This window comes from Zingiber officinale, chromosome 3B (genome assembly GCF_018446385.1).
Source record: "Zingiber officinale cultivar Zhangliang chromosome 3B, Zo_v1.1, whole genome shotgun sequence".
Taxonomy (NCBI): domain Eukaryota; kingdom Viridiplantae; phylum Streptophyta; class Magnoliopsida; order Zingiberales; family Zingiberaceae; genus Zingiber; species Zingiber officinale.
Window position 1 is genome coordinate 7,726,354 of NC_055991.1, and position 18,686 is coordinate 7,745,039.

Genomic DNA, 18,686 nt, shown 5'->3' on the forward strand with positions numbered 1-18,686 from the left:
CATAGATGAATTAGATGAAGAATTAGAAATATAAAATTATATGAATTATTTTGTATTACTATTTTCATTTGTATGTTGAAATTAAAAAAATTAATATTTGAAAATTTAATTAATATTTTATTTCTGGTCAGTTTATTATAGCAAAAGGTGAATACGTTCACCCTAGCGCCCCCGCTAATTCATCTCAAGGTCAACACGGAGGAGGTAAATCATGGACGACTACCAGCCTTTGAAATAGTGACTAGCACATAAGGGAGGTATTTACCTCAGCTTTACTGAAATTCAAATCTCAGATCTTATTATATTAACACTTCATACGTTAACTACCAGACTCATCCGAAGAGATATTTCTAATCAATTTATGTATTTGAAGTTGGAGGTGAAAAAAAATTTCCATCTAGCCAGCCCCCTAGGCACAGCAGATGATCGCTTGCTTATCGCCTAGTACTTTTATTTTAGAACGGGATTAGAATGGCAAAATAAAGTCAAAAAATACAGAGATAAATAAATTTTCCTAAAAAATTAATAAAAAAATAAAATGAGTGGTTAAGTCAAAAATATGCAAAATGACTCGGGTCACTATATAAGTCGAGTACACACTACCCAAGCTCCAAACCCCAAACCTCTTCTTCATCGCCCAAATCGCCGCCACCGCTTCTGGTCCTCTCAAACTCGCCGTTTCCGGTCAGATCCTCATCTTTTGACTTGATCTGTAAGTTTTGATGTGTTTCTTTTGGTGGTTTCAGGATTCGGCAAGGAGAGGATACCATGAACTTTAGGAAAGTAAAGGTCCCTAACGTTCCCGGAGCAGGGGCATACGGGACTCTAGTGAAGATCGCTGTCATCGGCACTACCGTCGTCTATGCTGCTGTCAATAGCCTCTACAATGTCGAGGGCGGTCACCGGGCGATCGTCTTCAATCGCATCCAAGGCATCAAGGATAAGGTATTGTTAGATATCTCGAAGGATATCCATCTTCTGATCCGGTGACTTCCTTTATCTGATTTCGTTTACATTGTCTGGTATTCAGTTTGTTTCGTGGTTGGATCCTTGTGAGAGACTCACTAGTTAGTTTTTTTTTACTTTATTCGTTTTTGTTTCTCGTGCATTTCTTACAGGCAAACGTGCATTAGGGTTTCTGTATATACGCAATACTTTCAAAAAGTGTTCGTCTATCTTTCTACATCAATGAGCAACGTCAAAGTGGGTTTGATTTAAGATCTGCAGACACAACACAGAATGAAGATAGAAGCGCTAACAAAGCTATCCTTTTGAATATCCCATTTAGCAGCTAGTGTTTATTGAGAACATAAGTACAGAATAGTAGTGTACATGTATGTCCGTATGAGATGCAACTGCAACCGATTTCTTGATATTATTTTATGCAATCTGTATGACTGATATAATATTTTTAGTCTGTGACACTTCTTTGGCATCGATTTGCATCGACAACGTAAAAAAAACATGAAATATTAATAGTAGTATATTATTCTGCAGTGCTACTTTTGCATCAAATAATTAATATATCGGAATATTTTTGCATCAAGTTTGAAATATTAACCAATGCAACAGAGTTTTTTTTCCCATTTACTATCCCTTTTTTCTCAAAATTATACTATCTTCTTCCAATTCATTTAGCTATTCAACTATATGTTTGCTATTTTATTCCTTATTAATATACACGCTTGCTGTGGGCAAAATGTTGTTTTTAACAATCCTTTAATTTGTTTTTTTTTTTTTTGCTTCTTAGGTCAGAAAATATCTCACATGTTAAACTTGAAAGTTCATGTTTGTCATAAGTTTTGTGAAACTGTTTGTATAAATACTTAACAGGAATTTTGTCAAGATTAGACAATTCTTTAGAGAAAATAACTTATTTGTCATGTTTTGATTGTTCATAGAAATTAGCAAATTTGCATTTTGATGTTTATTGATTTGGTGGTCTATAATAGATACTATTGTTGGTCCCTTTGGCGACCGGCTAGAGGAGGGTGAATAGCCTGCACAATAAAAACAAAAAAAACCTTTCTCGAACTTTTATAGTTTTAATAAATCTAACACTTGCATAAAAAAATAAGAGACTAATTAAAAAAAAGAAGAGGCTATGATTTTTACTTGGTTACAACTGGGAAGGTTGTTAATCAAGACTTTGAAGCACTAATCAAATTCTCCTTTAGGCGTAGGCGGAGAAGCCTCTTACAACAGTTGAAGCACTCAATTACAAAGCTAAATCGAAAAAGAAATGATTACAAGTGTTCTCTTTTAGCTTTTAGGACCAGGGCTGCATTTATAAACTTGGTCGGAGCGTCTGGAAGGGTTCCAGGCACCTGAGAGGGATAAACTTTTATCTCCGTCGCAACGGAACGCGTCATATCGTGTTCCGGATAAAAACCTGCTCCGAGCGTCTGGAAGGGTTCTGGACGCCCGAACCAAAGTTAACCTTATGTTAACTTGTTTGGTCCGGGTTTCAACTCCGGTTCCGCTCGCTTGGGTCATGGTCTTCCGCTCCGGCTTTGGCTCCGCTTAGGTGATCTCGGCCATCCGGAATAGAGCTCACCCGAACCTAACTTCCGGCCTTCGAGCAGTCTTCCGCTCCGACTTCTCCTCCCTCGAAAACGCCGTGTGCCTCCTTCTCGTCCGCCACTCTCCTGCAACACCTCGTACCTCGGACGCATCGAGCCTGTCAGCTCTCTCCCGTGCTGTCATTTTCGCTAGCTGCGTCTTTCGCTCGACTTCCTGTGCTCTTAAGTTCCTACACACTTAGACACAGGGGTTACATACCAACAGGACCTAATTTTACTTCGTTGATCACATTAAAACCATCACGGGGTACTTACAACTATGACACAAATTGATGAAGCATGGCTCACTACATGTGGGTTAAAAACTAGGATGGTCCAATTTATATTCTTTTTATGTATATAGAATTATTCATGTATGAATAATCTATGAATTTCATTTTTCTGTTTGATTTAACTTTATTCGTCTCTCATATAATTTGGGACTAAACATGACCCAACATCAACTGTTTTTTAAAACTGTTTTTGTTGTAGATTTTACTCTATGCCCATTTTTTTAAAAAAAATTATATAATTTTTAATATAAGACATTGTGATCTCAGGTGATCAATGGGTCAAATCAAGTTGAATAAAAAATCAAATGGCCAAATTGCTCAAGTTTTTTCAATCTAAAAAATATTAATGAAGTATTCAGTATTTTTTGTCTTAGGACAGAAGATATTGTTTTTCCCATGTTCATTTCATTTTTTTCCCTTTATGACTGGAAAGTATGAATCATCAACAGATGCACAATTGATTCACCTTAAAATCATATTCAGGAAATGAAAGGGAGCTTCACAGAGTCTGAGTGACTTTCATAGGAGTATATGATTTGTTTATAAGCTTTTATCTCTTGCTCACTAGCAGACCTCCTGGATATGTAGATCATCTATGCTAATCTATTTGAAGTTGGGTGTAGTAATTAGGTTTAAGAGGAGTCCAAATCACTTAACCAGAGAACTTTCAGGAAATTGAACTTGCCCCATAGTGAATGTAAATGCTGTAAATGGCTCAAAACCTCAGAAAAGTGTCCTAAGATTTTTTGATCATTTCCTGTAATGCTGGTGTTTTCTACTATTTTATATATTGCTTTAAATGTTATTTAACACGAAGCTTATCTGTAGTTAGTTTTGTTCTATAGTTTGCACATCTTCAATATAATCTTCATCATATGTTTGTAGTTTGTAATGCAAAACAATGACGATCTTGTATACAGGTCTACCCTGAAGGAACACATTTGATGATTCCATGGTTTGAAAGGCCTATCATCTACGATGTTCGTGCTCGTCCTAATCTAGTAGAGAGTACTTCTGGAAGTCGCGACCTTCAAATGGTACTCCTTTTCCAGCAATGTTACTATCTACAATGTTTTTTATGTCTTCCCTTGTGAGTTGTGGTGAAAATACTCACTTTGCTCTGCCTTTATCCATTGTATTTAATTTTCATTGTTAGTCATGATACGCCTACCAGGTTGGTAGTTTTTTTTAAATTTTTTTTTTGTTTAATAGATGATATTCTTTCTCTTTATAATCTGAATTTGAATCTATGAGGGAAGGAAATTCCAACAGAAACAAAATAGTAGAAAGGTTTCCCCAAGCAGTTCTCTCCCTCTGTTTCCTTTGGTAGGAGCAGAGAGAAGGAAGGAAAAGAACAAGGAAAGCTTTCCCTAGTTTTGCCCAAATGTGTTTTCTCTTGATTTGGGTGGAAAAGACACAATCCACAGGCCATGGAGCTCAAATCTAATTCCCAAATTTTTTTTGTTTCGAAGTTCTTTTTAATTTTGTTTTCTTAATGTTATTTTTGTTTAAATGCTATTTTTGATGCATGTTTTCTCAATGTTATTTTTGTTCCAAAGCTATTTTTGGTTTATGTTCTCTTAATGATTTTTAAAAACCAAACTTTGAATTAAGTTTTCCTTCTGCTTTTGTTCCAAGTTAGGAAACACCTAGGGAAAGAAAGAGGATAGAGGAAACAAAATTATTTCTCTGAAGCCATTATGTATATCAAACTTTTTTACATCCATTTATGATTTTTGAAACAACTTTTCTTTTTAGTTGTCTGCAGATCATGTTATTTTAAACCTTGTATAGGAGATCTATAGTTGGTCAAATATTCTGGCTTTCTGTTGTTTGTTGTACAATTTTGTAATATACATGTAAACCAGCTGGCTTTCATTGAACACTTGTAGTCATCAACCGAGTGCCATGGTATTCTCCATCTAGATTTGATTATTTGCCACCCTATTAGTTTTTAACTGTTTGAAGCTTGTTTGGTCAGGTTAAAATCGGCCTGAGGGTTCTTACTAGACCTCTACCTGACCAGCTTCCGACCATCTACCGAACTCTCGGAGAGAACTTCAATGAAAGGGTCCTTCCTTCAATTATTCATGAAACACTGAAGGCTGTGGTTGCACAATACAATGCTAGCCAACTGATCACACAAAGAGAGGTTTAATCATTGTTCTTTACTTTTGATTCAATGCTTGTAGGTTTATTTCTCTTCCGTGTGATCTTAATGGGTATCTGGTTGTACTATAGGCGGTCAGTCGAGAAATACGAAAGATTTTGACTGAAAGGGCCAGAAACTTCAACATTGCTTTGGATGATGTGTCAATCACGAGCTTGAGCTTTGGCAAGGAATTCACTAGTGCAATTGAAGCTAAGCAAGTTGCTGCGCAGGAAGCAGAGCGAGCGAAATTCATCGTTGAAAAGGCTGAGCAAGATAAAAAAAGTGCTATTATCAGAGCCCAGGTGTCCAATATCATATACTAAATTGAGCACATAGAATGTTTATTTGCAGACTCACTTCCCCCCAATTTATTTTCCGTATTTTGCCTCTAAGATAAATGGAGATTTTAATGATTTACTTGGATCATTTTGTCTTTTGTTTTTCCAACAGGGTGAGGCTACGAGTGCCCAGCTTATTGGCCAAGCGATTGCAAACAATCCTGCATTTCTTGCTCTAAGACAGATCGAGGCTGCACGGGAAATAGCTCACACAATTTCAAATTCAGCAAACCGAGTCTTCTTGCAATCAGACGAATTGCTGCTAAACCTTCATGATCTGAACTTTGAAGGCTCAGACAAGACGAAGAAGTAAAATGTGATTTTCTGGATTTAGTCCATCTTGAACTATAGGCGGTTGTCTCTTGAAGTGATCAATTTGCTTTTTTCATAATTCTCAAAATTTGGCATTCTCGTTTGATGAGGATTCCAATTTTTTAACTTTGAGAAATATTCAGTTTGTATCAGGTTGGGGTCCATAGATCCTCTCCTAGATATATCCTCTAGAACTTATGCAAGACGTTTAATGATGCACTTTTAGTTTGACTATGCTTCTTCCTCTGAGATGTAAGTTTGATTAGTTATCAATGGTGATTGAATCAGCTTAGCTGTACCTTTTGTATTCGTTCTATTTGATTGCTTGACAGAAGGGGGTGGCTCAAAATCCATGAAGATTAATGAGTAGATTTTGTTTGAAATTATTTTGGATTTAATTTGATTTGGAAGGAAAATTGGAATGTGTTTAAAATTGGCATTTGAAGGTTGCAGTGCCAATTTCTCATATACAATTGTGAGCCTTTGATTTGTACATGGTTGTTCTTTTACAGAAGCAGGGACCCGGGGACTGAATTCTACTAACTCCTTTTGCTTGATTCCCTCTGGATTGCAATTAGGGTTTTACTATATTCAATCAACAAACCTGCTCATTGGTTCTGCTTTGTTGACTGCTATATAGTTGAGGATGATCCAAAACCTCAATGGGGATAATCGACGATTCCTCTCTACACCTCAGCAGCAATCAAAACTGTGGTAAGGTATCTACTTCTCCTTCATCTCCATTGGTTTTCGTGAGGATTCGAGTTAAATGCATTCTTGCATTTTCTGGTAGGATTTATTTTAACATACCTGATTTGTCTCTTTACTTACTAGCTAATAGTGCAAAGGATAATTGAAGAGTTTAGCATTGTTCAGCGACATATAGGACTTGCTCAGGTTAAACTTGAGCGCTACGATCAGGATTCTGAGAATGAGCATGAAAAAGTTACTAAAGTTCAAGTGACACTTGAGAACAATATATTTATCATTACAATCTATCACTTCATTTCCAGTTGTTATTTGAAATTCTAGCAATTATTGAACACCTATGCTTTTGTGTGCAGTTCGCAGGTAGGTAGCAGTGTGACCAAGGGAGCCAAAGAAGCCAGTCAAGCCATGTTTACCATTATATGAGTTGAAGAAACTCCATCGATGACAGTGGAAGTTGAAACTACATCTAGCAAGTTGTGTGGTGATGAATTGGAAGCTTACACTTCACTACGGTACAAAATACTCTTCCAACTTATAGCAGTTGCTAAAGAACTTTTGATCTTCAAATAGTTTCCTTTTGCACTTTGCCAAATCCAATTAACATTATATTTGTGCTCTATCTCAAACATCTGTCATCTCAAGCACTCATCTTCCTCAAGTTTTGTGTTTTATAACTTCTTTGAAAGATCACTGTGAGCCAATTGTTTGGCGGTGTCATGTTTCACTGCTCAGATTTAAATCAGTGGTGCTAAGTTTCTAAACTACTCAATCCACACATCTCATGATTTTGTTTCTCTTCACTATTCCATGAACCTGGTGCCTTATTTACAACTTGTCGGAGTGGTCGTTTTAAAGTGTCCTGTCATGTTTAGCATTAATCACATTTTTCTCCTATCTTTTATTGGATGCATTTATGAAGTGGGGCTCAAATCAACCTTGATTGTTCATTGTGATGTGATTGCCCCCCTTCGGTAATGATAGAGTTATATATTATTATTATATTACGGTGGAATAATAGTCTATCAAGTTCATTAATTTAGGCTTGATCATGTAGTTAAGCTTTAGATTGATTGTTATCGATGAGAGTGGAGGATAATACAAGGCCAAAGCAATTTAATATGAATGGGACAAAATAATTAAAAGGAAAGTAACAACGTGATAAATAATTTAATAAATAAACCACATCGAGGAAAAAATATTTAAAAATAGTGTCATTAAAAAAAACACTTATCATCTCAATAAGATATAAAAAATTTAAAAAATATCATACTGCCCTGGCATGATACGGAAGAGGTGGGACTAGTTCTTTGAATAATGACGGTTTAAATTTCACGCAAAGTACATTATATTTAGGAGTTTGAATAATTGATGATGCTGGATCGTGGATAAAGATTCATCTGTATTTTCTGATTTACACTAATGGTTTGTGAAAAAAAATTATAAGGTCAAATTGATCACTTAAAAATTAGTTGAATAATAAAAATTAAATATTTAAATTATCAAAGAAATTAATAATATCATCTTGTCCTTACATTGGCCGACTCAAAGTATAGGTCATTAAGGTCTATGCCTAGGACCACTATTATATTGGGTCCATCAGATTATATATATATATATATATATATATATAATTTAAAAATATATATTTAAATATAATTTTTTAAATATTTAAAATTATGACTAAATTAAATTTAGTCGAAATTTATTTTAATTGATAATTTTAATTTTTTACTAGTCAAATTATATTGAGTCAATAATTTTAAATTTTTAGATTTAATCAATAATTAATAATTTTTTATTTTTAATAGATTAAAGTTTAGATGGTTTTTATTTTTTTACTCTGGTTAAATTTAATTGATAATTTTAATTTCTTACCATTAAAATTAGATTTGGTTAATAATTTATTTCTATTTTTGTTAAAATTTAATTAGTAATTTTTAACTTTTTACTGATAAAATTTAATTTACTAATCAAAATTAAATTTTATTAATAAATTAAAAATATTTATAAGTTATATTTAATTGATATTTTTTAATAAAAATTTAATATTACACTATTATTATTTTTTCTATCTACTCCTTCGTTATCCATTTTTTAAAAATTTTATTTTTTTCAATTTTTTAATAATTTGCCGTTGATGTTTATTAGTTAATTAATTTTGGTTAAATAAATTTTCTTAATAATTTATCAAAGTTAAAATTAATAAAAAAATAATTTAATTTATGAAGCTCCTCCAATACAAAATTTCAAGAAAGATTTTATTTTATGTAATGATTATATCTAGTACTCGAATATATTTTTATACATATAATAATTTTATTGTTGTGTCAAGACTTTCTTTTCTCAAATTAAAATTGATTGATATTTTTTTTAAATAACAATTAAAATGCATGTTAATAATATTATAATAATTTATTACTCATTTTCAAATTAGTTAATATAAATATTTTTTATTTTTAAAATTTTACTAATAAAGAAGTGAAGTTTGACCCAAGAAAATATTATTAATACAAGGCATAGTTTGTCACTACTTCCAATTATATAAATTATATTGGTAATATATGAAAATATTTTTTAAATTTTACTAATAAAATTAAATGTCATCCGGGAGATGGTTGAGTTGGCTAATGCACAATGGGCAAGGGGTTGAATCTCAATAAAGCCAAGAAAAATGCTCTTCCACTCAACTATTTCCTGATTTACTTCCTCATAGATGATCCTAAGATTGATGTGTTAAGCTGCTAAGGTGGCAACTTCTATTTTTTACTATAAGACAACTTCTATTTTTTACTATAATTAATAAAATTAAACGTCTCTAATAATATTTATTTTTGAAAAATATTAACATCTTATTTTTTTTTCTACCTAACGCCTCAAGAAGGGTTGAGACTCCACTGCACGTGTAAGAGAATTAAGATTCCAATTTTAAATTAGACAAACATTTGGAGATCGACTGTGTATATAAATGGTGTTCTGAATTTAATAGATAAATCAATAAGAAGGTAAGATTATCAAACCTTTGAGAATGATTAAATTTTTTATATTATATGAACAATTATGTCAGTAAATTTTGTGAATTTGTTACTAAAAAAATATTAAATTTTTTAAAATTAACTTATTTTTATAAACAAGCAGCTTATCACATTATTTTTTTTTTTTAAATCTGGCATTTGGCGGTATATCGGTCATTTTAAAACTGCGTGGAAACGTCGAGGGTCCCACTTGGTTTCAACCTGTTTTTGCTTACGCATGTCATCGCCATTTAATTTTCACGGCCGGAGTTTCCATCTGCCACTCGCCCACCGTCCGTTGCGAGCTGGAAGCCATCGCCCATGGCGTCCGCCGTAACCCTACCGACATCCTTGACGAGACCAAGTGACGGCAGACTCAACAGCAGCATGGGGCACTGGATCCGTAGGCGAAGCCATTAATGGAGCACAAGCGGACACATCAATCACACCACCAGTCGGCGTCATCCCTTGCTCGGAAGGATCCCCACGTATATGCCCTCAAATGCCGGCCCCACTCCGCTGCTCTCTCTTCATGTTCTCCTTCACGGTCGCAGCAGCCATTCTGACAAATCCTAAAGCTTCTCGTCTCACTGATCTTCTTCCCTGGTAACAAATCCTCGCCCTTTTCTTTCTTTAGATCTTCTCCTTTTTTTTTTTTTTTTTTTTGCACTTTTTCTTTGCTTGTTGTATTTTCCGTTTCCTTCGTGGATGATTTCATTTCTGATTCAGTTAATTTTTTTAAAAAATCTTCGATTTAACAGAAAACAATTTTTAAGAAAAAAAAACAAAGAATGATTTAGGGAGAAGGGAAGGAATTCTGTGCCCAAATGTGTCATTATTTATTTTGTGAGATGGAAAAGAGATTAAAATGAATTAGAAGCAATAAATTCCTTGCGCTTTGGATCATTTCTTCCTTCCAGTTCTGCAATTTATGTAATGAGTAGCACTCAATGTCTCAATCTCTTAGTTCCACAAGCTAAATTCAAATATAATAATAATCTCTAATCTTCTGTTAAATTATTCAGGAGATAAAAATCATATTAGATATATTAACTTTTCTAACTAGTCGTCAGTTTTTGTGTAGAATTTTCAGGTGCGGGACTTGTATTTCTTACAGAAATTCTCATCTCATCAACATTCTCAATGCTGAAATCCTCCCTTCACACCCTTTTCTTCACTGCTCTTATTTTCCTTTTTGTTGCTCGGATCTCTTATTCTTATTCGATAACATTCGAGACCACTGTGCTTCTTGAAATAAAAAATCAGTTGGAAGATCCTCTGGGTGTTCTTGAGAGCTGGAATTCCTCCCAATCTCCCTGCGAGTTTGCTGGTGTACACTGTGACATTGATTCTGGCCAAGTAGTTGGCATCTCCCTCCGAAACATCTCTTTATCAGGCAAGCTTTCGCCATCAATCTCTCTTTTGCTCAACCTAACCACTCTTGATCTTGGAGGAAACAATCTCTCAGGCACTGTCCCTTCTACTTTAGCCAATTGTTCAAACCTCAGCTTTCTCAATCTCTCTACAAATAATTTCGGTGGCTATATGCCTGATCTTTCATCTCTGCAGAACCTACAAGTTCTTGATGTGTCAGCTAATGGCTTCACCGGAAAGTTCCCTTCATGGGTCGGCAAAATGCCAGACTTAGTTCAGCTTGGCCTGGCGGAGAACAACTTTGATGCTGGACAGATACCGGAAAATATTGGCTACTTGAAGAACTTAACATGGCTTTTCTTGAGTCAATGCAATCTTCAAGGGGAAATTCCAGCCTCTATCTATGAATTGACATCACTAGGAACATTGGATTTCTCCCGCAACCAGATCTCAGGGAATATATCACCAGCTATCTCCAATTTAAGCAATATTTTCAAGATCGAGCTCTACCAGAACAATTTAACCGGAGAAATCCCACCTGAGCTTGCCAATCTCACTCTGCTACGCGAATTTGACATCTCACGTAATCGGTTTACAGGGGAGTTTCCTCCTGCGATGGGTAACCTGAAGAAGTTAACAGTCTTCCATGTATACACAAATGGTTTCTGGGGTGAACTCCCTCGAGGATTTGGAGACTTGGAGTTTCTTGTGTCATTCTCTATCTACAAGAATAACTTTTCTGGAGACTTTCCAGTCAACCTTGGACAGTTTGCTCCTCTCAACAAAATAGATATTTCAGAGAACAACTTCTCTGGTAACTTCCCGAGGTTTTTGTGCCAAAACAAGAAGTTGGAATACTTGCTTGCTCTTAACAATAATTTCTCAGGTGAGTTTCCTGGATCATATGCTGAGTGCAAAACTTTGTTGAGGTTCAGAATCAGTCAAAACATCTTCACAGGGACAGTTCCAGATGGACTGTGGGGACTGCCGTCTGCCATGATCATCGATATAGCTGACAATAACTTCATCGGAGGGATACCTCCTGACATAGGCATGACAGCTAATTTAACTCAGTTGTATGTGCAGAATAACAAGTTTTCTGGGCAACTTCCAGCAGAGTTTGGAAATCTTTCCCAGCTACAAAAGCTATTTGCTTTTAATAATTCATTTTCTGGTGAGTTACCCTCTCAATTAGGAAATCTGAAGCAATTGTCATCTCTGCATTTGGAAGGCAATGCATTTACAGGAAGAATACCATCAGAACTTGGACAGTGTGATAGCTTGGTAGATCTCAATCTTGCACAAAACTCGCTAAGTGGCAACATTCCAGAAGCACTAGCTTTGCTCTCTTCGCTGAATTCACTTAATCTTTCGAAAAACTTTATCACAGGCCCAATCCCTAGTGGTTTACTAACCCTGAAGCTGAGTTCTCTTGATTTATCAGATAACCAGCTATCAGGAAGAATTCCATCTGATCTTCTTCTGATTGCTGGAGATGAAGCATTTGTCAGGAATCAGGGTCTCTGCATAGACAAGACTCTGGAAGATGAGAGGTATAAGAATCTGAGCATTTGTAGTATGAGCCAAAGCCAAAAGGGTAAAATGAGCAAGCGAATAGTTGTCATGCTCACCGTATTATTGGTGATGGTTGTTCTTCTTCCTGGCTTAGCCTTTGCGAGCTACCAAAGCTTCAAACTTGAAGAGAAGCACAGAATAAGAGATATGGAAGAAGGAAAAGAAAAGGGTTCAGAATGGATGCTCGAATCATTCCACACTACAGAATTAGACCCAGAAGAGATAGCAAACTTGGATGAAGAAAATTTGATTGCATGTGGAGGTACAGGTAAAGTTTATCGCCTAGATTTGAACAAGAACCGAGGTTCTGTTGCTGTGAAGAAACTATGGAAGACGGTTGGTGCAAAAATTTTGACAGCTGAAATGGATATCATGGGGCTGATCAGGCACAGGAACATACTGAAACTGTATGCCTGCTTGACTGGAAAGGGTTCAAATTACTTGATCTTCGAGTATATGACAAATGGAAATCTCTACCAGGCTCTGCACAGGCAGATCAAAGGTGGGCAGTCAGAGTTGGATTGGAGCAAGCGGTACAAGATTGCACTGGGGGCAGCCAAGGGTATCATGTATCTTCACCACGACTATTCTCCAGCGATTATTCACAGAGACATAAAATCATCAAACATACTTCTAAACGAAGAATATGAAGCAAAGATTGCAGATTTTGGGATCGCCAAGTTTGCCGAAGGCTCATATTCAAGTTGCTTCGCTGGTACGCATGGCTATATAGCTCCAGGTATGTGTTCAAAGCATATGCTTAGCCATTTTTCCTCCCTTTTTTTCTTGCTCTCTTTATTTGAACTCAGTCATTAGCAGTCCTTTTCCACATGAAATCGTGAAATTGTCACACACCCACCACCCACACACACAAAGGATTTAGGTGGTCCGTCAGTACCGAGCATGATTTTGGTTTCTTTAGTTCATTCTACTGCTAGTCTGCTACTACTACTAGATAGCTACTGTACTGTGGTTTGTGATTATTCCAAATGAAGTTTTTACTAGATCTACTACTGAGATTGAGTTTGTTTCATTCAGAACATTATTCGTTATATTTTTCCTCTTAAAGGATATATTTGATTGAAAAAACAAAGACAGTTATTGTAGTCAGCATGTTACATAGTATAGAAAGCACACAATAACAATGGGTAGTGGATACTTTCAGTAATCAGTTTCATTGCACATATTTTTCTTCAGATATAAATCCACATCTGAAATTGCATCTTTTTACCCTTAGAACTAGCATATTCTCCTAAGGCAACCAAGAAGAGCGACATATATAGCTTTGGAGTAGTTCTGTTGGAATTGATCACCGGCCACAGTCCTAATGATCCTCACTTTGGAGGAGAAGACATCGTCTCCTGGGTCTCCTTCCATATTGATAATCAAAATCTCGCTGAAATCTATGATCCCAGGATGTCAATTTTTGCAGAAGAGGGTATGGGGAAGGTGCTCAAAATTGCGATTCTCTGCACCAACAAGCTACCATCTCCTCGCCCTACAATGAGAGAGGTGGTTAACATGCTTATCAATGCAGATCCTAGCTCAGCCGCCGCAGGTGCAAAGGACTCCAGCAAGAACTGCTAGCCTTTTATTCGGCAGTCCTTGTGTTTTTGCTTAGATCTTCAATGACATCTATGGCAATGTGAGAAAAGGATCTCGTCAGGTAGCCTTAAGTTTAGCTTAATGAAAATAAAATAAAATTATGGGACTGGATTTGAAGTCTATGATAGTTAGGTCCCATTTCAGTTCCATGTAGAACTTCTGAAATTTTCTTAATTGTTATTCTATATAAATAAATGTAATGAACTTAGATGTTCAAGAACTTCATGTACCCTAATTGTCTTATCATATCATACCATTCTGAAAGTATTTAAAGCAGGAATTTAGTTAGCCAATTAAATTTGCTATAAAGGAACTAATACTAATTAATGTTGAAATTATTGGGAAATTGGGGCGATCGTGCCCAAGTAGTTAGGTTCGACCAAGATGTTTTAACGTGTGACAAAAGGGTTTAAGTTTGGTTTATCTGTGTTATTGATTTCTATGCATTAAGTTTGTAGACAATTGGCAAGTTGTACATAGAGTTCAATAAATGATGTTATCGAGCATCTAACGGACCAAAAATCCTAGAGATGAGGCTTTTGAGCATTGAAAGTCTTGAAAGCTATGCTTTTGGGTAAACAAAGAAAGTATTGTCTGTAAGTGCGGCCTTTAGCTATGTGGAAGACCTGCCTGATACCATAAAGTCTTGGGCAAAAGTTGGTGAAGTCCTGAAAGATAGTAAGCAAAGTGAGAATTATGTGATATTGTAATTTTGGTGCTCATGTGTGATCTTGTAGAAAATTGCAGGCTAGGAATGTGGCTCTGGTGTTGACTAGAAGAAGACTTCGCGGTGGCTCTGATGTTGACCAGAAGAAGACTTGTTGTCCTGCAAAACCGGAAGCATTAGTGCCGGATCGGGAAGGGGTCTCCGGCGTTGGCCTTCTGACGCTCAAGTCAACTCGGTCGAATGGAATAGTAGCAGTGAACAGTAACAAAAAGTATGTAGAACAATGAAACATCGCATACCTCCGTCTGTGGATGGAGACCCCCTTATATAGTGTCATTGTAGTGTCTGTGCACACATCCCAAAGTGCATGCACATTTTCCCAGTGTCCAAGGAAAAGATAAATCAAAAAAATATCCCTAACACCTTTCCTTAAACGGGCACGCAAATCTCTGATGTGATAGGCTAGAAGTTTCCAAAGTACAATTTGTATGTTGAACATGCTCTATTGTCAGAGGCACAAACTTCTAAAAAAGTACAATGAGATATGTTGGCGGGTCCCACTATATGTTGACCGGAGGTTGCTCGGCAGGGACATCCCAGTTCAATCGTAGTGAACAGAGCTATCAGCCTTTCCTTCACTTGGCTTTCCTATTGTCGGAGGGCTACCTTTTGAGTTTTGTTTGACTGGACATGTCGTCCGATCAGCAAGGACGGTGGGTCGGGCGATTTACTGTTTGTCTCTTAACTCCAATCGCAAGTTTTCAGAGGATGGTTGTTCGAACAGTTTGATCAACATTGGAGGCACGTTCGGCCAACTTAACTTGAATATCTGTTCGGACAACTTCGCCTAATCTATGGTCCTTGGCCTTTGACTGTTTTGATTTTGCCTTCCACGTCAGCCGCTCTTCCAATATGATCCATCTTTGGTGGGGCCCCTCTTCATCATCGTATCAATGTGTTTTTGGCAACATCATCCAAGGGAGCCTTAACGTAAAACCATGAGTTTCTAGTTGTTATCAATGACCAAAATTGATCTCATAGGGCAGATTGATTCAAACGGTTGTTGTTTTAGTCGAGTGGAATGTTAAGTCATTGCTGAATCAACCACAAACTCATTGCCTGAGAGAAAAATGATCCCTATTGGGTTTGAGTCAACTATGCAAGAAGTGTAGTCGATTAAATAAGATTTGAGTCAAGTAGGCATCTGGGTTGAGTCGTTTGAACTATTGATAAATAACAAGCAACTGTTAATTTTCCAAAATCTAGACAGTCAATTGAACTTTTTAACTTCGCTCAAAAATTATCTAGCTTCTTTTACAATCTAGTAATATCTTCTACTTGCACTTAAATTTCTACATCGTGTAAGAAGATACATATCTTGCATGAGGTTTTTCTATCTCATCCAAAAAAAGTTTTCAGAGCAAGTTTGCAGGCGCAATCCACCCAATAGATCGACCAAATAAAAGTAAGATTGGAGGTTCAAATCATGTAAAAAATCCCTAATTAGTATTGAATTCTTTTATTTGTGTTATTATTTTCCTATATTTCCTCTAACATGAATTAAAGCACAAACACGAGAACAACACCCTAACTTGTAATTGAGATTTTTGTTTTCTCTTGCAATTGTACAAGCCTAAATAAACTCATTAGCTGCTCATCAACAATCCATACTTACATTAATCTATAGTATGAACTATAACTATAAAGCATCGTTGAGCTTCATATAAACCCTAAACCCCATAACTCATCCTTGCCTTCCCCTCTGCTATGGAACCAATCTCATATACTTTAAAAGAAAAGGAAAGAAATTAAAATAAAAACCTATCCGGCCACTTTTAAAGTGCACATGAGGTTCAGTCGTTGCAATCAAAGAAATTAACTGCACAACGATGTTTAAGATAATCACATATTTAAGATGATCTAGGATAATCACACATTTTTAAGCAACTGATTGTTTAGAAACAGATTACAACATCAACAATGCAAACAGGAAGAAACAGAAGTAGTACTACAACACACACACATGAAACATGGCAAAGGTGTAAGATGCATTAGGGAACATGCATGTGACCCTAGAACACACAACAGAAGAAAAATGCCTTTCATGTAAGATAATTATGAAATACATGTGATTTCAGGTCATTTGGGAGCAACAAACCTGTATGAGGCATAAGAAAGATTAGAATTTGACCAGCTATGATGAATCAAGTCAGCCTTTGCCCTTTCCCCTGCAGCTCCTAGGGCCACATGCAATGGATAGAAGTGGTCCGGCCATGGCTGTGCCATTCTAGCATTAGGTGCCTTCTCCATGTAATTGTTCACCTCATTGTATCTACCAAAACCAAAAGGAACAAACATGGAGATCTCTGTAACTAAGAATAGTTAAGATCATGGGCAAATTTGAAACTCGTACATTTTTTGTGATGAAAAACTCATTCCGTATTTTCTTCGAACACCTTACCTACCTACCACTGAGAAGCGCCTCCTTGAGCCAGGTATCGAAGTCGGACGCCCATTGCGCAACAGGGCCATTCTCCCTGCTTAGCATTCTCAAGTTGTGAGTGGCGCTGCCGGAGCCGATTATGAGCACGCCTTCATCCCTAAGAGGAGCCAATGCCTTGCCCATGTTGAAGTGGTGTGTGACATCCATCTGTGTCTGGACTGAGAGCTGACAAACGGGAATGTCGGCCTCGGGATACATCAGCATCAGTGGTATCCATGCGCCATGGTCGAGCCCACGTGCATTGTCTTCTTTGACATGCTCAAAACCAGCATTCTGGAGCAGCTCCTTCACTCTCCTTGCCAGGTGGGGAGCGCCTGGCGCAGGGTACTTGAACTGCCACAACATCGTATCGGTTATCCGATCGCCAGAGGAAGGCCTTGCAATCCGCACGCATCCAACAAACAAGAGATCGAGAGAGAGAGAGAGAGAGAGGAGCAAGGGAAGACCTCGTAGAGGCGTTTGGGGAAGTTGTAGAAGTCATGGATGGTGTCGCTAGATCCGTCGATGGCGTTCACGGTGGGCGAAGCAGTCTCCCAGTGTCCGGAGACGACGAGGATAGCCGTGGGCGCCGCCGGAAGCACCTTTGACCTCCAAGACTCGAAGAAATGCCTCGCCGGCAAGCTTTCGTCGACCGAGAGCATCGGCGATCCGTGGGACAAGAAGAAAGTATCCATCCTATAGAGAAAAGGGATGAAAGAAAGGGGATCGGATGTCGATTATAATATTAAAAAATAAAATATTTCATTGCTACCTTTTCTATTTGTTCCTCCTTAATATCATTCAATCGTCAATATTTACCCCAAATGGTACATAAGGTAGTGTTAGTTTTACCGTCTGTTTGAGAGGAGGTGAGTAAAAGGGAGGAAAAGGTAAATATGAATAAAATAAATTTTTATTTTTGTTTGGGAGAGAGTGAGCTATAAAGGGGAAGGGGAGAGAAGGGTAAAACCTCCCCTTGCATGTTCGGGAATAAGCGAAATTCCTTACACTCCAAATTGGGGTGTAAGGAAGGGTAAGGAGAAATTATTATAATTATATCCTTATTTATTTTTTCACATACAGATTTATTAAAAACATAAGAGGATATTTTTGTAAATTTGTATATTTAACCTTCATTCCATCCCTTTCCTCTCACATAAACTTTCCCTCCCTTCCAAACAAGGGTAAGATAAATATATTACTTTCCTTTCCTTTCCCTCCCTTCCCCTTCCAACCCCTTCCATTAATGAACCTTACCTCACCCCATCCAAACAGAGGCTTATAGGCATTCGATGAATTAACATATGAAGTTTTTTTTTTTTTATAGATGGTGGATTTTGAAATGTTAGATTAATGGATCGTTTGTTGTAAGTGCTATGATCGATAAAAAAAATTCATGAGACTAGATCGATCATCTATTATGTATCAACTAAAAAACATCAATATTAACTGTATGAGCGATAGAAAATTTATGTGAGATTCAGTCGATCATCTTAGAATTTATCGACATAAGTTGTATACTTTATACCAATTAAACAAATATAAATATTTACCCCAAAACTTGGTGTGTGGTAAGAAATAGTGTGCATTTCTCAACCAATTATA

General features: G+C 36.6%; 3 protein-coding genes across 8 annotated transcripts; 2 read left to right on the forward strand and 1 right to left on the reverse strand.

Moving 5' to 3' along the window:
- Positions 1–575: 575 nt before the first annotated feature.
- Positions 576–5,954, forward strand: LOC122055764 (prohibitin-1, mitochondrial-like). The gene is made up of 6 exons (XM_042617369.1): positions 576–660; positions 747–945; positions 3,775–3,891; positions 4,836–5,006; positions 5,096–5,308; positions 5,457–5,954. The coding sequence occupies exons 2-6, from the start codon at positions 769–771 to the stop codon at positions 5,655–5,657; spliced, it is 879 nt and encodes a 292-aa protein (XP_042473303.1). The 5' UTR covers positions 576–660; positions 747–768; the 3' UTR covers positions 5,658–5,954.
- Positions 5,955–9,619: 3,665 nt separating this feature from the next.
- Positions 9,620–13,914, forward strand: LOC122055765 (receptor protein-tyrosine kinase CEPR2-like). 2 transcript variants are annotated; one of them, XM_042617371.1, is made up of 3 exons: positions 9,620–9,984; positions 10,472–13,066; positions 13,565–13,914. In XM_042617371.1, exons 2-3 carry the CDS (start codon positions 10,522–10,524, stop codon positions 13,912–13,914), a joined length of 2,895 nt encoding a protein of 964 aa, XP_042473305.1. In that variant the 5' UTR covers positions 9,620–9,984; positions 10,472–10,521. The 2 variants fall into 2 exon arrangements, with proteins under 2 accessions (XP_042473305.1, XP_042473304.1); XM_042617370.1 differs by having other exon boundaries at positions 9,622–9,984; positions 10,463–13,066.
- Positions 12,195–17,820, reverse strand: LOC122055766 (4,5-DOPA dioxygenase extradiol-like). Of its 5 annotated transcripts, none has more exons than XM_042617373.1 (5): positions 17,549–17,820; positions 17,065–17,435; positions 16,758–16,931; positions 12,384–12,447; positions 12,229–12,291 (listed from the first exon to the last, which is right to left on the reverse strand). In XM_042617373.1, the coding sequence occupies exons 1-4, from the start codon at positions 17,774–17,776 to the stop codon at positions 12,432–12,434; spliced, it is 789 nt and encodes a 262-aa protein (XP_042473307.1). In that variant the 5' UTR covers positions 17,777–17,820; the 3' UTR covers positions 12,229–12,291; positions 12,384–12,431. The 5 variants fall into 5 exon arrangements, with proteins under 5 accessions (XP_042473309.1, XP_042473307.1, XP_042473308.1 ...); XM_042617374.1 differs by having other exon boundaries at positions 12,231–12,275; XM_042617375.1 differs by lacking the exon at positions 12,384–12,447 and having other exon boundaries at positions 12,195–12,275.
- Between the last annotated feature and the right edge of the window lie 866 nt (positions 17,821–18,686).

Bases quoted from the DNA above. Each gene is read 5' to 3' on its own strand.
- LOC122055764 (XM_042617369.1), top strand. From the start codon at position 769: ATGAACTTTAGGAAAGTAAAGGTCCCTAACGTTCCCGGAGCAGGGGCA. The intron at 946-3,774 runs GTATTGTTAGAT...TCTTGTATACAG, and splicing joins TCCAAGGCATCAAGGATAAG to GTCTACCCTGAAGGAACACA. The intron at 5,007-5,095 runs GTTTAATCATTG...GTTGTACTATAG, and splicing joins AACTGATCACACAAAGAGAG to GCGGTCAGTCGAGAAATACG.
- LOC122055765 (XM_042617371.1), top strand. From the start codon at position 10,522: ATGCTGAAATCCTCCCTTCACACCCTTTTCTTCACTGCTCTTATTTTC. The intron at 13,067-13,564 runs GTATGTGTTCAA...TTTTACCCTTAG, and splicing joins GCATGGCTATATAGCTCCAG to AACTAGCATATTCTCCTAAG.
- LOC122055766 (XM_042617372.1), bottom strand. From the start codon at position 17,776: ATGGATACTTTCTTCTTGTCCCACGGATCGCCGATGCTCTCGGTCGAC. The intron at 17,436-17,548 runs GTCTTCCCTTGC...ATGTTGTGGCAG, and splicing joins TCCCCAAACGCCTCTACGAG to TTCAAGTACCCTGCGCCAGG. The intron at 16,932-17,064 runs GTAGGTAAGGTG...TGGTTTTGGTAG, and splicing joins GAGGCGCTTCTCAGTGGTAG to ATACAATGAGGTGAACAATT.